At 65.7% G+C, this 19,102-nt stretch overlaps 1 protein-coding gene across 1 annotated transcript in view; it reads right to left on the bottom strand.

Moving 5' to 3' along the window:
* Nucleotides 1-19,102, bottom strand: part of XAB2 (XPA binding protein 2) — a 38,379-nt gene that overhangs the window by 9,502 nt on the left and 9,775 nt on the right. Inside the window, exons 5-14 of the mRNA XM_088537099.1 lie at nt 17,751-17,915; nt 15,619-15,763; nt 13,429-13,580; nt 12,186-12,305; nt 10,869-11,000; nt 9,237-9,368; nt 7,655-7,768; nt 4,830-5,000; nt 1,598-1,780; nt 286-408 (exon numbers count right to left, since the gene is read on the bottom strand). Of these exons, the coding sequence (XP_088393225.1) occupies nt 286-408; nt 1,598-1,780; nt 4,830-5,000; nt 7,655-7,768; nt 9,237-9,368; nt 10,869-11,000; nt 12,186-12,305; nt 13,429-13,580; nt 15,619-15,763; nt 17,751-17,915 (1,437 nt within the window). The remainder of the gene's footprint in view (nt 1-285; nt 409-1,597; nt 1,781-4,829; nt 5,001-7,654; nt 7,769-9,236; nt 9,369-10,868; nt 11,001-12,185; nt 12,306-13,428; nt 13,581-15,618; nt 15,764-17,750; nt 17,916-19,102) is intronic.

Here is a 19,102-nt window from a genome sequence, read left to right as displayed (position 1 = left end):
CATGTCCCCATGTCCCCACGCGCGGTGACACTCACCCGCGGGTCGCACATCTGGGAGCAGTAGCCGTAGATGGCGCGTCCCCACGTGTGACCCTCCTGTCCCCGTGTCCCCATGTTTGGGTGACCCTCGTGTCCCCGTGTCCCCACTCACCCGCGGGTCGCACATCTGGGAGCAGTAGCCGTAGATGGCGCGTCCCCACGTGTGACCCTCGTGTCGCCATGTCCTCACGTGTGACCCTCGTGTCCCCATGTCCCCATGTCCCCATGTCCCCGTGTCCCCACTCACCCGCGGGTCGCACATCTGGGAGCAGTAGCCGTAGATGGCGCGCGCCCGGTCGATCTCGCCCAGTTTGCACTCCATGTCGGCGAAGCGCAGGCACATGTCGCGCGCCGGCTCGTCCGCCAGCACCTGCGGGCGCCGCGCAGCACCCATGGGTGCCCCAGCCCCGCCGGGACGGCCCCGTCCCGCCCCCGCCATCGCCACGGCCCCACCAGGCCCCACCACATCTCGATAGGATCAAGACCAAGGCCAAGACCAAGGCCAAGACCAAGACAAGGCCCAAGGTCAAGGCTAAAGCCAGGTCCAAGATCAAGACCAAGGTCAAGGCCAAGTCCTCAAGCGTCACCTCCTCCAACCTCTCATCCACCCCGTACCCATGTGACATCCCTCAAGACCAAACCCAAGACCAAGAGCAAGGGCAAAACCTAGATCAAGACCTAGACCGAGGCCAAGGGCAAGACCTAGGCCAAGACCAAGGCCAAGGCCAAGACCAAGATCTAGCATGAGTCCAAGACCTAGGTCTAGGCCAAGACATAGACCACGGCTAAGGCCAAGATCTAGGCCAAAACCAAGGCCAAGGCCAAGGCCAAGATGTAGACCTAGACCAAGACCTAGTCCAAGGCCAAGGCCAAGAGCAAGGCCAATACCTAGACCAAAGCCAAGGTCAAGGCCAAGGCCAAGGTCAAGCCCAAGACTTAGGCCAATGCTACGACCAAGGCCAAGACCTAGACCAAAGCCAGGGTCAAGCCCAAGGGCAAGTCCAAAGCCAAGGCCAAGACTTAGGCCAAGACCAAGACCTAGGCCAAGGTCACGACCAAGGCCAAGACCTAGGCCAAGACTGAGGCCAATACCTAGACCAAAGCCAAGGTCTAGGCCAAGACCAAGACTTAGGCCAAGACTTAGGCCAAGGCCAAGACCCAGGGCAAGGCCACAACCAAGGCCAAGACCTAGGCCAAGACTGAGGCCAATATCTAGACCAAAGCCAAGGTCTAGGCCAAGACCAAGACTTAGGCCAAGGCTACGACCAAGGCCAAGACCTAGACCAAAGCCAAGGTCAAGGCCAAGGCCAAGACCTAGGCCAAGGCCACGACCAAGGCCAAGACCTAGGCCAAGACTGAGGCCAATATCTAGACCAAAGCCAAGGTCTAGGCCAAGACCAAGACTTAGGCCAAGGCTACGACCAAGCCCAAGCCCAAGACCAAACCCAAGCCCAAGGCCAAGACCTAGGCCAAGGCTACAACCAAGGCCAAGACCTAGCCCAAAGCCAACCCCAAGCCCAAGCTCAACCCCAAGCCCAACGCGCCCGCCCCGTCCCCACCTCGATGGCCTTCTCGTAGATGGGCCGCGTGTGGGTGACGCCGTAGAGCTCAGCCGCGCGCTTGATGTAGATGTTGAACATGTCGTACTGCTCGGCGGGCAGCACGGCGCGCGTCGCCCGCTCGTACACCGCCATGGCGTGCCGCGCCAGCCCGAAGTCCTCCTCCAGCTTGGGCGCAGGAGGCTGCGGGCCCAAGGGGCGCGGCGGGTGCTCAGCCACGGGCCGCCCCTGGGCGTCGCGCCAAGGGGGGAGGTTGGCGTCGCGCGGGGCTTGGGGGGTCCCGGGTGTCACCCTTGGGTGCTCGGGGGGTGGGGGCTGCCCTTAGGACTGTCCAGGGCACCCTGAGGTGCCTGGTTGGGGGGCTGTCCCGATGACCACCCATGGGTGCCGGGTTGGGGGCCTGCCCCAAAAGCCACCCTAGGTGTCACCCGTGGGTGCTCGGCCCTTATCACTGCTTAGGACACCTCAAGGTGCACCCATGGGTGCCCGGTTGGGGGGCTGTCCCAATGACCGCCCATGGGTGCCGGGTTGGGGGCCTGCCCCAAAAGCCACCCTGGGTGTCACCCGTGGGTGCTCGGCCCTTATCACTGCTTAGGACACCCCAAGGTGCACCCATGGGTGCCCGGTTGGGGGGCTGTCCCAATGATCACCCATGGGTGCCTGGTTGAGGGGCCACCCCAAAAGCCACCCTGGGTGTCACCCGTGGGTGCTCGGCCCTTATCACCGCTTAGGACACCCCAAGGTGCACCCATGGGTGCCCGGCTGGGGGCTGCCCTAGTGAGCACCCAAGACACCCATGGGTGCCCATTCGAGGCTCTGCTCCAATGGCCACGTGTGGGTGCCCGGGTGGGTGTCTGGCCCCACTGCCACCCATGGGTGCCCAATGGGGGAGCTGCCAACCCTGCCTGCCCCATGTCCATGCCAGGACCCTACACGGTGCCACCCGCCCAACCGGGACCCAAACACCCCATGCGGTGCCACCCACCCAACCTGGTGTCACCCACACTCAGTGGTGTCACCCACCCAACTGGGAGCCAAACACCCTACATGGAGCCACCCACCCAAGCGTCACCCACCCAACCAGGTGCCACCTACCCTATATGGTGCCATCCAACCAACAGGGAGCCGCCCACCCAACCAGGTGCCACCTGTCCTACATGGTGCCACCCACTCAAGTGTCACCCAGCAAACCAGGTACCACCTGTCCTACACGGTGGCACCCACCCAAGCGTCACCCACCTAACCAGGTGCCACCCATCCAAGCGTCACCCACCCGACCAGGTGCCGCCCACCCTACATGGTTCCACCCATCCTACATGGTTCCACCCATCCTACATGGTGCCACCCACCCAAATGGGAGTCATTCACCCAACCCGGTGCCACCTACCCTACATGGTGCCACCCAACCAACAGGAAGCCAAACACCCAACCAGGAGCCACCTGTCCTACACGGTGCCACCCACCCAAGGGTCACCCACCCGACCAGGTGCCACTCATCCTACATGATGCCACATACTCAAGTGTCACCCACCTGACCAGAATGCACCCACCCTACATGGTGCCACCCACCCAAGGGTCACCCACCCAACCAGGTGCCACCTACCCTATATGGTGCCATCCAACCAAGCGTCACCCACCCAAGCAGGTGCCACCTACCCTACATGGTGCCACCAAGTGTCACCCAGCAAACCAGGTGCCACCTGTCCTACATGGTGGCACCCCCCCAAGCGTCACCCACCTAACCAGGTGCCACCCATCCAAGCGTCACCCACCCGACCAGGTGCCACCCACCCTACATGGTTCCACCCATCCTGCATGGTGCCACCCACCCAAATGGGAGTCATTCACCCAACCAGGTGCCACCCACCCTACATGGTGCCACCCAACCAATACGGAGCCAAACACCCAACCAGGAGCCACCTGTCCTACACGGTGCCACCCACTCAAGTGTCACCCACCTGACCAGGTGCCGCCCACCCTACATGGTGCCATCCACCCATGTGTCACCCACCCAACCAGGTGCCACCTACCCTACATGGTGCCACCCAACCAACACGGAGCCGCCCACCCAACCAGGTGCCACCTGTCCTACATGGTGCCACCCACTCAAGTGTCACCAACCAAATCAGGTGCCACCCACCCTACACGGTGCCACCCATCCTACATGGTGCCATCCACCCAAGTGTCACCCACCCAACCAAGTGCCACCCACCCTACATGGTGCCACCCACTCAAGTGTAACTCACCCAACCAGGTGCCACCTGTCCTACATGGTGCCACCCACTCAAGTGTCACCAACCAAACCAGGTGCCACCCACCCTACACGGTGCCACCCATCCTACATGGTGCCATCCACCCAAGTGTCACCCACCCAACCAAGTGCCACCCACCCTACATGGTGCCACCCACTCAAGTGTAACTCACCAAACCAGGTGCCACCTGTCCTACACGGTGCCACCTACCCAAGCATCACCCACCCAACCAAGTGCCACCTACTCTACATGGTGTCATCCACCCAAGAAGGTGCCACCCACCCAAATGGGAGCCAAACACCCAACCAGGTGCCATCTGTCTTACACGGTGCCACCCACCCACGTGCCACCCACCCAACCAGGTGCCACCTACCCTACATGGTGGCATCCACCCAAATGTCACCCACCTGGCCAGGTGCCACCTACCCTACACAGTGCCACCCACCCAACTGGAAACCACCTACCCAACCAGGTGCCACCTGTCCTACACAGTGCCACCCACCCATGTGTCACCCAGCTGACCAGATGCCACCTACCCTACATGGCGCCATCCACCCAAGTGTCATCCACCCAACCAGGTGCCACGTACCCTACATGGTGCCACCCACCCAACCAGGTGCCACCTAACCTACATGGTGCCACCCATCCTATATGGTGCCACCCACCCACGTGTCACCCACCCAACCAGGTGCCACCCACCCTACATGGTGCCACCTACCCTACATGGCACCATCCACCCAAGTGTCACCCACCCTACATGGTGCCACCTACCCAAGTGTCACCCACCCAAGTGTCACCCACCCAACCAGGTGCCACCTACCCTACATGGCGCCATCCACCCAAGTGTCACCCACCCTACATGGTGCCACCCACCCTTCATGGTGCCACCCATCCTACATGGCACCATCCACCCAAGCATCACCCACCCAACCAGGTGCCCCCCGTCCCCCCCGGTGCCACCCGCCGTGTCCCCGCGCGGCGCGCTCACTCTTGGCGTATTTCTGGGGACAGCCGTCCAGCGCCTGCTCGAACAGGTCCCGCGCCCGCTCCAGCTTGCGCCCGCCGTAGCGCGCCGTGAACTTGCTCAGGTAGGTGTGCCAGATGTCCGCCACGTTGGGCCAGCGGAACAGCGCGATGCCGCGCTCGTAGGCCTGGGGACAGCAAGGGCCCGTGTCCCCCTGTGCCCCACAGTGTCCCCCGGACACCCGCGGGGTCCCCTGGACACCCACAGTGTCCCCTGGACACCTGCGGTGTCCCCCAGGCAGCCACAGTGTCCCCCGGATGCCCACGGTGTCCCCTGGACGGCCACAGTGTCCCCCTGTGCCCCACGGTGTCCCCCGGATGCCCACGGTGTCCCCCAGGCAGCCACAGTGTCCCCCTGAGGCCCACAGTGTCCCCTGGACGCCCACAGTGTCCCCAGTGCCCGTGGTGTCCCCCTGGGGCCCACAGTGTCCCCCAGATGCCTATAGTGTCCCCCGGACACCCACAGTGTCCCCTGGATGCCCACAGTGTCCCCCTGATGCCCAACAGTGTCCCCTGGACGCCCACGGTGTCCCCGATGCCCGTGGTGTCCCCCTGACACCCACAGTGTCCAGCTGACGCCTACAGTGTCCCCCCGGTGTCCCCAATGCCCATGGTGTCCCCCTGGGGCCCACAGTGTCCTCCAATGCCCACGGTGTCCCCCGGACGCTCACAGTGTCCCCGTAACGCCCATAACATCCCCCTGTGCCCCACGGTGTCCCCAATTCCCGTGGTGTCCCCCCAATGCCCATAATGTCCCCTTGTCCCCATGCTGTTCCCGCGTGTCCCCATGTTGTCCCCTTGGTGTCCTCTGCACCTGCGTCGTCCCTGCGTATCTCCACGGTGTCCCCTGTACCCTGTGGTGTCTCCTGCACCCACGTTGTCCCCACGTGTCCCCGCGTCCCCGTGTTATCTCTGTGGTGTGCCCTGCACCCGCATAGTCCCCGCGTGTCCCCATGTTGTCCCCGCGTGTCCCCATGTTGTCCCCGCATGTCCCCATGGTGTTCCCTGCACCCTTTGGCGTCCCATGCAACCGTGTTTTCCCCGCACGTCCCCGCGGTGTCCCCTACACCCGCGTTGTCCCTGCTTGTCCCCACGGTGTCATCTGCACCTGCGTTTTCCCCACGTGTCCCCTCGCATCCCCGCGCGTCCCCTGCACCCATGTTGTCCCTGTGCGTCCCTGCGGTGTCCCCTGCACCCCGTGGTGTCCCCACGTGTCCCCTGCACCCATGTTGTCCCTGCGCGTCCCCGTGGTGTCCCCTGCATCCGCATTGTCCCCGCATGTCCCCGAGCCTCCCCTGCACCCGTGTTGTCCTCGTGGTGTCCCCACGGTGTCCCCTGCACCCGCGTTGTCCCTGTATGTCCCCGTGGTGTCCCCTGCACCCGCATTGTCCCCGCATGTCCCCGAGCCTCCCCTGCACCCGTGTTGTCCCCGTGGTGTCCCCACGGTGTCCCCTGCACCCGCGTTGTCCCTGCATGTTCCTGTGGTGTCCCATGCACCCCACAGTGTCCCCTGCACCCCGTGGTGTCCCCTGCACGTCCCCATGGTGTCCCCTGCACCCCACAGTGTCACCGTGGTGCCCCCGCGCATCCCCTGCACCCCGTGGTGTCCCCGCAGTGTCCCCTGCACCTGCATTGCCCCCGCGCAGTCCCTGCGTGTCCCCATGGTGTCCCCTACACCTGCATTGTCCCTGCATGTCCCCGTGGTGTCCCCGTGGTGTCCCCTGCACCCCGCAGTGTCCCTATGTGTCCCCGCGTGTCCCCACGCTGTCCCCTGCACCCATATTGTCCCCACGCATCCCTGTGTTGTCCCCTGCATCCCACAGTGTCCCATGCATCCCATGATGTCCCCTGCACCCCACGTTGCCCCCTGCACCCCGTGGTGTCCCCATGCGTCCCATGCACCCGCATTGTCCCCACGTGTCCCCCCGGTGTCCCCTGCACCCACGTTATCCCTGCATGTCCCCGTGGCGTCCCCTGCACCCCGCAGTGTCCCTATGTGTCCCCGCGTGTCCCCACGCTGTCCCCTGCACCCATATTGTCCCCACGCATCCCTGCGTTGTCCCCTGCATCCTACAGTGTCCCCGCGGTGTCCCATGCATCCTGTGGTGTCCCCTGCACCCCACGTTGCCCCCTACGCCCCATAGTGTCCCCATGCGTCCCATGCACCCGCATTGTCCCCACGTGTCCCCACGCTGTCCCCTGCATCCGCGTTGTCCTCGCGTGTCCCCACACTTCCCCTGCACCCCACGGTGTCCCCTGCACCCACGCTGTCCCTGCATGTCCCCGTGGTGTCCCCTGCACCCTGCAGTGTCCCCATGTGTCCCCGTGTGTCCCCACGGTGTCCCCTGCACCCATATTGTCCCCACACATCCCTGTGTTGTCCCCTGCATCCCACAGTGTCCCCGCGGTGTCCCATGCATCCTGTGGTGTCCCCTGCACCGCGTGGTGTCCCCATGCGTCCCCTGCACCCGCATTGTCCCCACGTGTCCCCGCGCTGTCCCCTGCATCCGCGTTGTCCCCACGTGTCCCCACACTTCCCCTGCACCCCACGGTGTCCCCTGCACCCGCATTGTCCCCACGTGTCCCCGCGCTGTCCCCTGCACCCCGCGGTGTCCCCTGCACCCGCGGTGTCCCCGCGTATCCCCAAGCATCCCCTGCACCCCGTGTTGTCCTCACACGTCCCTGCAGTGTCCCCTGCACTCCATGGTGTCCCCTGCACCCCGTGGTGTCCCCACGCTGTCCCCTGCACCCGCGGTGTCCCCGCATGTCCCCGTGTCCCCACCTTGAAGCTCTCCTCGAAGTAGCCGTGCTCCTCCAGGAACAGCGCGTAGTTGATGACGATCTGGGGGGTGGCGATGCGCAGGTCCAGGATGCGCTCGTACACGGCCTTGGTGGACTGCGGGGACACGCGCGTCACCGCGGCGCCACCGGAGGGACACCCGCAGGGACACCCGCAGGGACACCCAGAGGGACACCCGGAGGGGGACAGGGCGCAAAGCGGCTGGGGGGGTGGTGAGGGACACCCCTGGGGACACGCGAGGGTCTTGGGGACACCCAAAGGGGACCCAAAGGGGCAGCAAAGAGCCCAGGGGCTTGGGGACACCCAAAGGCCTTGGGGACACCCAAAGGCCTTGGGGACACCCAGAGGGGGACAGGGAGCACCCAGGGTGGGCGCAAAGAGGCTGGGGGCGCGGTGAGGGACACCCTTGGGGACACCCAGAGAACTTGGGGACACCCAAAGGGGACCCAAAGGGGCAGCAAAGGAGCCTGGGGGGCGTGGGGACACCCAAAGGCCTTGGGGACACCCAGAGAACTTGGGGACACCCAAAGGGGACCCTGAGGGGCAGCAAAGGAGCCCGGGGGCCTCGGGGACACCCAAAGGCCTTGGGGACACCCAGAGGGGACCCAAAGGGGTAGCAAAGGAGCCCAGGGGCTTGGGGACACCCAAAGGCCTTGGGGACACCCAGAGGGGGACAGGGAGCACCCAGGGTGGGCGCGGTGAGGGACACCCTTGGGGACACTCGAGGGTCTTGGGGACACCCGATGGGGACCCTGAAGGGCAACGAAGGAGCCCAGGGGGCTTGGGGACACCCAAAGGCCTTGGGGACATTCAAAGGTCTTGGGGACACCCGAAGGGGACCCCGAGGGGCAGCAAAGGAGCCCAGGGGCCTTGGGGACACCCAAAGACCTTGGGGACACCCAGAGGGGGACAGGGAGCACCAAGGTGGGTTGGGGACCTCTAGGGCCCCCCTGGGGCACTGGGGGGGATCAGGGGACCCCAAGGGGTGACAGGGGACCCCAAAAGATGCAGGAGGACCCCCAAGTGGTGGCAGGGGGACCCTGAAAAATGCCATAGGGCCCTGGGGGGTGACAAGAGGGTCCCAAGGGGGTGACAAGGGGACCCCCAAGGGGTGACAGGGGACCTTGAGTGGCTTGGGGACCTCAAGGGGTGCTGGGGACCCCAAGGGTGACAAGGGGACCCTGAGGGTTGAGAAGGGGACCCCAAGGGCTATTGGGGGGACCCTCAAGGATGTCACAGGGTGACAAGGGGACCCCGAGGGGTGAGAGGGGGATCCCGAGGGATTACAGGGGGACCCCAAAGGGTGACAGGGGACCCCGAGGGGTGGCTTGGGGACCTCAAGGGTGACAGACAGAACCCAAGGGGTGACAGGGGGGCACCAAGGGGGACCCCGTGGGACACCGAGGTGACCTCAGCGGGTACCAGACATGGGGGGCACCAGGGGACACCAAAGGGGACACTCCAGAGGGGACCCTGGGGAGGAGCAGCGGGTCCCCGAGCGGCGCCGGGGGACCCATGGGGACCCTTGGGGACCTGTGGGGACAACGAGGGGACAGGGACCCACCTGGAAGGTGCCCAGGCTCTCCTCCAGGTCGGCCAACATGGCCCAGACCTTGAGCGACTTGTAGAGGCGGTTCTGGACGGGCTCCGACGCGTCGAAGTACTCGGCCCGCTTGGCCGGCAGCGCCGTGGCCTTCTGCGGGGGACACGGGGACAGCGGGTGATACCGGGGGACAGCGGGTGACACCGGGGGACAAGGCAGGGGGAGGGGGCAGATAGGGCCACCCCGAGCTCCCGTCCTGTACGGGCTCTGGAGCTCCAGCTCGCCCCGCTCGCACCATACGGTGTCACCCCGTCACGGTGTCACCCCATCACCGTGTCCCCGTGTCCCCATGTCCCCATGTCACCCCATCACAGCGTCCCCATGTCACCGTGTCCCCATGTCCTCACCCTAAGGACACTCAGCGCGGTCGCGGGCGCCCCGTGCCGTAGCTCCAGCTCGCCCCGCTCGCACCATACGGTGTCACCGTGTCCCCGTGTCCCCATGTCACCCCATCACAGTGTCCCCATGTCACCGTGTCCCCATGTCCCCGTGTCACCCCGTCACCGTGTCCCCGTGTCCCTGTGTCCCCATGTCCTCACCCTCAGCACACCCAGCGCGGCCGCGGGCGCCCCGTGCCGCAGCTCCAGCTCGCCCCGCTCGCACCACACTGTGTCACCGTGTCCCCATGTCCCCATGTCACCGTGTCCCCGTGTCCCCATGTCCTTACCCTAAGGACGCTCAGCGCGGCCGCGGGCGCCCCGTGCCGCAGCTCCAGCTCGCCCCGCTCGCACCACACGGTGTCACCGTGTCCCCATGTCACCCCATCACCGTGTCACCGTGTCCCCATGTCCCCATGTCCTCACCCTAAGGACACCCAGCGCGGCCGCGGGCGCCCCGTGCCGCAGCTCCAGCTCGCCCCGCTCGCACCACACGGTGTCACCGTGTCCCCGTGTCACCCCATCACCGTGTCCCCGTGTCCCCATGTCACCCCGTCACCGTGTCCCCGTGTCCCCGTGTCCCCATGTCCCCGTGTCACCGTGTCCCCGTGTCCCCATGTCCTCACCCTGAGGACGCTCAGCGCGGCCGCGGGCGCCCCGTGCCGCAGCTCCAGCTCGCCCCGCTCGCACCACACGGTGTCACCGTGTCCCCGTGTCACCCCATCACCGTGTCCCCGTGTCCCCATGTCCCCATGTCCTCACCCTCAGCACGCTCAGCGCGGCCGCGGGCGCCCCGTGCCGCAGCTCCAGCTCGCCCCGCTCGCACCACACGGTGTCACCGTGTCCCCGTGTCACCATGTCACCCCATCACCGTGTCACCGTGTCCCCGTGTCCCCGTGTCCCCATGTCCCCATGCTCACCCTAAGGACACTCAGCGCGGCCGCGGGCGCCCCGTGCCGCAGCTCCAGCTCGCCCCGCTCACACCACACGGTGTCACCGTGTCCCCGTGTCACCATGTCCCCGTGTCACCGTGTCCCCATGTCCCCGTGTCCCCATGTCCTCACCCTGAGGACGCTCAGCGCGGCCGCGGGCGCCCCGTGCCGCAGCTCCAGCTCGCCCCGCTCACACCACACGGTGTCACCGTGTCCCCGTGTCACCATGTCCCCGTGTCACCGTGTCCCCATGTCCCCGTGTCCCCATGTCCCCATGTCCTCACCCTAAGGACGCTCAGCGCGGCCGCGGGCGCCCCGTGCCGCAGCTCCAGCTCGCCCCGCTCGCACCACACGGCCGCCAGCTCCTCCACGTGCCGGAAGGCCACGCGCGTCGCCTTGCCCAGGATGGTGCGCGCCTGCGGGGACATGGGGACATTGGGGACAGTGGGGACATCAGCAATCAGTGAGGGCAGCAGAGACGTTGGGGGCATTGGTGGAGGTGGGGGCAGCAAAGACATTGGGGACATCGGGGACATTGGGGGCACTGGGGACATTGGGGGCACTGGGGACAGCAGAGACATTGGGGAGCACTGGGGAGCATTGGGGACATCAGGGGCATTAGAGACACTGGGGACACTAGGAACACTGGGGAGCATTGGGGACATTGGGGACATCAGGGACACCAGGGACATTGGGGGCATGGAGGACCTTGAGGACATTGGAGGCACGGGGGACATTGGGGGACGTTAGGGATACTGGGGGGCATTGGGGACATTGGGGGACATAGGGGACATCAGAGATACTGTGGACATTGGGGACATCGGGGGCACTGGGCCACCAGGAGCAGTGGGGGTAGCAGAGACATTGGGGACATTAGGGACACCGGGGGCACTGGGGACATCAGGGGTGTGGGCGGACCCCTGGCACCTGTGGGGGTGGGGGACAGGCAGGGGACACAAGGGACTCTCAGGGCTTGGGGGGGACACAGGGGACATGGTGGGGACGTTGGGGACACAGGGGCACTTGGGGACACTCATGTCGTCCAGCTGGCCGTGCTCCTCATAGAAGCGGGCGAAGGCCACCCAGAGGGGACACGGGGGACACCGGGGGACATGGGGGACAACGTGGGGACATTGGGGGACACGAGGGGACACAGGGGGACAATGCGGGGACATTGGGGGACACAGGGGACCCTTGGGGACACTCAGGTCGTCCAGCTGGCCGTGCTCCTCGTAGAAGCGGGCAAAGGCCACCCAGAGGGGACACGGGGGACACAGGGGGACATGGGGGACAACGTGGGGACATTGGGGACATTGGGGACACTCACTTCGTCCAGCTGGCCGTGCTCCTCGTAGAAGCGGGCGAAGGCCACCCAGAGGGGACACGGGGGACATGGTGGGGACACGGTGGGGACATTGGGGACCCTTGGGGACACTCACGTCGTCCAGCTGGCCGTGCTCCTCGTAGAAGCGGGCGAAGGCCACCCAGAGGGGACACAGGGGGACACGGGGGACAACGTGGGGACATTGGGGGACACGGGGGGACACAGGGGGACAATGTGGGGACATTGGGGGACGCAGGGGACCCTTGGGGACACTCACGTCGTCCAGCTGGCCGTGCTCCTCGTAGAAGCGGGCGAAGGCCACCCACAGGCTGTGGGGACGCCCGGTGGCCTTGAGGGGCTCCACGGTGCTCACGGCCTCCGTGTACGTCTGGATGACCTGGGACAGGGACAGCGGCGTCACCCGGGGACAGCGGGGACACCAGGGACATCCTGGGGACACCAGGGACACGCAGGGACACCGGGGACACCCAGGGACAGCGACATCACCTCAGGGACACTGGCGTCACCTGGGGACACCTGGGGACAGCAGGGAGACACCAGGGACACCCCGGGGGCACCCTGGAGTCCCCATTGTCACCCTGATGTCCCTTGATGTCCCCGTGCCCCCCCCCCAGTCCCCAAGGTCTCCCTGCCCCCCCCTTGCTCCCTCATGTCCTCAATGTCCCTGTGTCCCCCCGGTCCCTCTGCCCCTGATTCTCCCTGATGTTCCTGGTGTCCCCAATGTCCCCATGTTCCCCCCACTGTCCCCATGTCCCCCCGCCCTGTCCCTGCTGTCCCTGCACTGTCCCTGTCCCCCCCTGGCCCCCCCGGCCCCCCGTGCTGTCCCTCTGTCCCCCTGCACTGTCCCTGCTGTCCCCATGTCCCCTCCCTGTCCTCATGTCCCCCCGTGCTGTCCCTGCTGTCCCCATGCTGTCCACCTGTGTTGTCCCCCCCACACTGTCCCCACACTGTCCCCCTGTGCTGTCCCTGTGTCCCCTACACTGTCCCTGTGTCCCCCACGCTGTCCCCTCGTGCTGTCCCTGTCCCCAGGCTGTCCCTGTGTCCCCCCATTGTCCCCATGCTATCTCCCTGCGCTGTCCCCGTCCCCCCGTGCTGTCCCCATCCCCTCGCACTGTCCCCAGGCTGTCCCTGTCCCCCCATGCTGTCCCTGTGTCCCCTACACTGTCCCTGTGTCCCCCACGCTGTCCCCCTGTGCTGTCCCTGTCCCCAGGCTGTCCCTGTGTCCCCACGCTGTCCCCATGCTATCTCCCCACGCTGTCCCCATTCCCCTGCGCTGTCCCCATCCCCTCACACTGTCCCCATGCTGTTCCTGTCCCCTCGCGCTGTCCCTGTGTCCCCCCACGCTGTCCCCCCATGCTGTCCCTGTCCCCCTGTGCTGTCCCTGTGTCCCCCCATTGTCCCCATGCTATCTCCCTGCGCTGTCCCCATCCCCTCGCACTGTCCCCAGGCTGTCCCTGTCCCCCCAGGCTGTCCCTGTCCCCGTCCCCGCGCGGCGTCACCTGCTCGGGCCGTCCCTCGCACAGGGCCACCCTCTTGTGCCACTCGTGCACGTTGTGGGGGTTCTGCCGCAGCAGGACACTGTTGAGGAGCAGCGGCCGCCGGGCCACCAAGCGCTCGAAACGGGCCAGCCGCAGCTCCAGGGCCACCTCCCCTGGGGACACGGGGACAACAGTGTCACCAAGAGCTCACACTGCGCCGGGTGCAGCTCCAGGGCCACCTCCCCTGGGGACAAGGACACGGTGACACCAGGGGACATAGGGACAATGTCACGGGGCCACCAAGCGCTCGAAACGGGCCAGCCGCAGCTCCAGGGCCACCTCCCCTGGGGACACGGGGACAACAGTGTCACCAAGAGCTCACACTGCGTCGGGTGCAGCTCCAGGGCCACCTCCCCTGGGGACACGGGGACAACAGTGTCACCAGGGGGCACGGGGACATGGGGACAATGTCACGAGGCCACCAAGCGCTAGAAGCGGGCCAGGCGCAGCTCCAGGGCCACCTCCCCTGGGGACAAGGACACGGTGACACCAAGGGACATAGGGACAATGTCACGGGGCCACCAAGCGCTCGAAACGGGCCAGCCGCAGCTCCAGGGCCACCTCCCGTGGGGACAGGGGGACAACAGTGTCACCAAGGGACATAGGGACATGGGGACAATGTCACGGTGCCACCAGGCGCTTGAAGCCAGCCAGCCGCAGTTCCAGGGCCACCTCCCCTGGGGACAAGGACACGGTGACACCAGGGGACACGGGGACAATGTCACGGGGCCACCAAGCGCTCGAAGCGGGCCAGCCGCAGCTCCAGGGCCACCTCCCCTGGGGACATGGGGACAACAGTGTCACCAGGGGATACCAGGGGACATGGGGACAATGTCACAGGGCCACCAAGCGCTCGAAACAGGCCAGGCGCAGCTCCAGGGCCACCTCCCCTGGGGACACGGGGACAACAGTATCACCAGGGGATACCAGGGGACATGGGGACAATGTCACAGGGCCACCAAGCGCTCGAAACGGGCCAGGCGCAGCTCCAGGGCCACCTCCCCTGGGGACACGGGGACAACAGTGTCACCAGGGGGCATATGGACATGGTGACAATGTCACGGTGCCACCAGGCGCTCGGTCTAGAGTTCCTTGGTCAACACGAGGAATGGCCATGAGGGACATCAGGAGCTCGAGGTGGCTTGGGGACATCTGGGACGGGTTTAGAGGACCACAGAGGCCACCAAGGGATGAACTTGGGGACCTGGTGGTGGCTTGGGGACATCTGGGATGGGTTTAGGGACCCACGGGCCACAAATGGATAGACTTGGGGACCTCATGGTGGGTTGGGGACATTTCGGATAGGTCTAGAGGGCTGTGGTCAACACTACGATGAACATCAGGGACACGAGGAGCTCATGGTGGTTTGGGGACATCTGGGATGCGTCTGGAGGACCATGGGCCACCAAGGAATGGACTTGGGGACCTCATGGTGTGTTGGGGACAGTTGGGATAGGTCTAGAAGATTGTGGTCAATGCGAGCATGGACATAAATGACAAGAGGAGCTCGAGGTGGCTCAGGGACATCTGGGATGGGTCTAGAGGACCACAGTGGCCACCAAGGGATGGACTTTGGGACCTCGTGGTGGGCTGGGGACATCTAGGATGGATCTAGAGCATATTGGTCAACATGAAGATGGACATAAGGGACATGAGGAGCTCCTGGTGGCTTGGGGACATCTGGGATGGGTCTAGAGCACCATGGAGGCCACAAATGGATGGTCTCGGGGACCTCGTGGTGGGCTGGGGACATCTGGGATGGGTCTAGAGCACCACAGGCCACCAAGGGATGGCTACGAGGACCTCATGGTGGGTCGGGGACATCTAGGATGGATCTGGAGAACCATGGGTCTCCAAGGCATGACCTTGGGGACCTCATGGTGGGTTGAGGACATCTGGGATTGGTCTAGAGGACCACAGTGGCCACCAAAGGATGGACCTGGGGACCTGATGATGCCTTGGGGACATCTGGGATTGGTCTAGAGGAGCATGGGCCACCAAGGGATGGATTTGGGGACCTCATGGTGGCTTGGGGACACCTCAGATGGGTTTGGAGAACTGCAGCCAACATGAGGATGGACAGGAGGAGCTCGAGGTGGCTTGGGGACATTGTGTGGGCCGTGGGGGGGGTGTCCCCCGCGGTGGCCTCACCGTCCTCGTCCCCGGCGTCCCCGCCCAGCCCCTCCATGGTGGCGGCGATGACGCTCTCCTCGAAGTGCGCGTAGCTGTCGAAGACCTGCGCGAAGTCCCGCACCGTGGCCACCGTCTGCACCGCCTCCTCGTAGACGTCACGCGCCTGGGGACAGCGGGGACGTCAGCGCCAGGGCCACCACCCCCGGTGGCATCAGGGCCACCACCCCCGGAGGATGTCACCAACCCCCGGTGGCCTCTGTGCCTTGGCCACCATCTGTACCATAGATGTTGCGTGCCTGGGGACAGGGGTCGCCATTAGTGCCAGGGCCACCACCCCTGGCGGCATCAGGGCCACCACCCCCTGGAGGCCACCACTCTGCCCTGGTGGCCTAGCCATCACCCTGGAGGGCTGCCACCACCCCCTGGTGGCATCAGTGCCAGGGCCACCATCCCCTGGTGGATGCCACCAACCCCGTGGTGGCTGTGTCCCCCCTGGTGCCCAGCGCGGGTGGCCCCAGGGGACACCAGGGTGTTGGGATGCTCCATGGGGGACCTGGGACACCCAAGTGTGGGGGGTGACACAGGTCACTCCCATGTCCCCTTGTGTCCCCACATGTCCCCACCTTCTCGAAGTGGCCCGAGCGGATGTAGTAGTCGGCCAGGGCGTCCCTGTGTGTCCCCGTGTGTCCTGTGTACCCACGTGTCCCTGTGTGTCCCCGTGTGTCCCCACGTGTCCCCACCTTCTCGAAGTGGCCCGAGTGGATGTAGTAGTCGGCCAGGGCGTCCCCACGTGTCCCCATGTCCTGTATCCCCCCGTGTCCCCATGTGTCCCCACATGTCCCCATGTGTCCCCACATGTCCCCACGTGTCCCCAGGTGTCCCCACCTTCTCGAAGCGGCCCGAGCGGATGTAGTAGTCGGCCAGGGCGTCCCTGTGTGTCCCCATGTGTCCCGTGTCCCCGGGTTTCCCTGTATCCCCACGTGTCCCCACATGTCCCCACGTGTCCCCGCGTGTCCCCACATGTCCCCAGGTGTCCCCACCTTCTCGAAGTGGCCCGAGCGGATGTAGTAGTCGGCCAGGGCGTCCCCACGTGTCCCCGTGTGTCCCCATGTCCTGTATCCCCCCGTGTCCCCACGTGTCCCCACGTGTCCCCACGTGTCCCCACCTTCTCGAAGTGGCCCGAGCGGATGTAGTAGTTGGCCAGGGCAGCCCTGTGTGTCCCCGTGTCCTGTATCCCCCCATGTCCCCACATGTCCCCACATGTCCCCACGTGTCCCCGCGTGTCCCCACATGTCCCCAGGTGTCCCCACCTTCTCGAAGTGGCCCGAGCGGATGTAGTAGTCGGCCAGGGCGTCCCCACGTGTCTCCGTGTGTCCCCATGTCCTGTATCCCCCCGTGTCCCCACGTGTCCCCACGTGTCCCCACGTGTCCCCACGTGTCCCCGTGTCCTGTATCCCCACATGTCCCCAGGTGTCCCCGCGTGTCCCCACGTGTCCCCAGGTGTCCCCACCTTCTCGAAGTGGCCCGAGCGGATGTAGTAGTCGGCCAGGGCGTCCCTGTGTGTCCCCATGTGTCCCGTGTCCCCGGGTTTCCCTGTATCCCCCCGTGTCCCCACGTGTCCCCACATGTCCCCACATGTCCCCACATGTCCCCCCGTGTCCCCACGTATCCCCACATGTCCCCACGTGTCCCCACCTTCTCGAAGTGGCCCGAGCGGATGTAGTAGTCGGCCAGGGCGTCCCCACGTGTCCCCGTGTGTCCCCATGTCCTGTATCCCCCCGTGTCCCCACATGTCCCCGCGTGTCCCCACGTGTCCCCAGGTGTCCCCACCTTCTCAAAGTGGCCCGAACGGATGTAGTAGTCGGCCAGGGCAGCCCTGTGTGTCATCGCGTGTCCCGTGTCCCCGGGTTTCCCTGTATCCCCCCGTGTCCCCCCGTGTCCCCCCATGTCCCCCCGTGTCCCCACATGTCCCCAGGTGTCCCCGCGTGTCCCCACCTTCTCGAAGTGGCCCGAGCGGATGTAGTAGTCGGCCAGGGCGTCCCTGTGTGTCCCCATGTGTCCCGTGTCCCCGGGTTTCCCTGTATCCCCACGTGTCCCCACATGTCCCCACGTGTCCCCACGTGTCCCCACGTGTCCCCAGGTGTCCCCACCTTCTCGAAGTGGCCCGAGCGGATGTAGTAGTCGGCCAGGGCGCACCAGAGCTGCCCGCGCTGGTCCGTGAAGCGGGTCAGGCCCCCGCGGATGATGGCGCCGGCGTCCAGGGACGTCACCTGCTCCGGGTGCTGCGAGATGAGCGCGCACAGCTCGTGCCACAGCTGCGGGGACAACGAGGGGACATGGGGACAGTGAGGGGACAGCTCGTGCCACAGCTGCGGGGACAACGAGGGGACATGGGGACACTGAGGGGATAATGAGGGGACAGCTCGTGCCACAGCTGTGGGGACAACGAGGGGACATAGGGACAGTGAGGGGACAGCTCGTGCCACAGCTGCAGGGACACGGGGACAATGGGGACACTGAGGGGACAGCTCGTGCCACAGTTGCGGGGACAACGAGGGGACAATGGGGACAGTGAGGGGACAGCTCGTGCCACAGCTGCGGGGACATGGGGACAATGGGGACACTGAGGGGACAGCTCGTGCCACAGCTGTGGGGACGAGGGGACAGTGAGGGGACAAGGGGACAGCTCGTGCCACAGCTGCGGGGACAAGGGGACAATGGGGACACTGAGGGGACAGCTCCTGCCACAGCTGTGGGGACATGGGGACAACGAAGGGACAATGGGGGACAATGGGGGACAGCTCGTGCCACATCTGTGGGGACAACGAGGGGACATGGGGACAGTGAGGGCACAGCTCTTGCCACAGCTGTGGGGACAACGAGGGGACACTGAGGGGACACTGAGGGGACAGCTCGTGCCACAGCTGCGGGGACAACGAGGGGACATGGGGACAGCGAGCGGACAGCTCGTGCCACAGCTGCAGGGACATGGGGACAGTGAGGGGACAGCTAAGGGTGAAAGTGCTCTTTGTCACCCCAGCACCCATGGGTGCCCCATGTCACCCCAGCACCCATGGGCGCCCCCAGCACCCATGGGTGCCCCAGCACCCACCTGGTAGTTGCTCTTGCCCTCCTTGGACACGAAGCGCTCGTCGTTGACCAGGGCCACCCCCAGCACCCATGGGCGCCCCTTGTCACCGCAGCACCCATGGGTGCCCCATGTCACCCCAGCACCCATGGGTGCCCCAGCACCCACCTGGTAGTTGCTCTTGCCCTCCTTGGACACGAAGCGCTCGTCGTTGACCAGGATCCCTCAGCACGCATGGGTGCCCCACGTCACCCCAGCACCCCCCAGCACCCATGGGTGCCCCAGCACCCACCTGGTAGTTGCTCTTGCCCTCCTTGGACACGAAGCGCTCGTCGTTGACCAGGGCCACCCCCAGCACCCATGGGTGCCCCATGTCACCCCAGCACCCATGGGCGCCCCATGTTACCCCAGCAC

This window comes from Tinamus guttatus, unplaced genomic scaffold, assembly GCF_059628265.1.
Source record: "Tinamus guttatus ecotype Peru unplaced genomic scaffold, ASM5962826v1 Tinamus_guttatus_pri_ptg000728l, whole genome shotgun sequence".
In the NCBI taxonomy this organism is placed as follows: Eukaryota; Metazoa; Chordata; class Aves; order Tinamiformes; family Tinamidae; genus Tinamus; species Tinamus guttatus.
The sequence above is the reverse complement of the archived record's forward strand: the minus strand, read 5'-3'. Positions and strand labels throughout refer to the sequence as shown.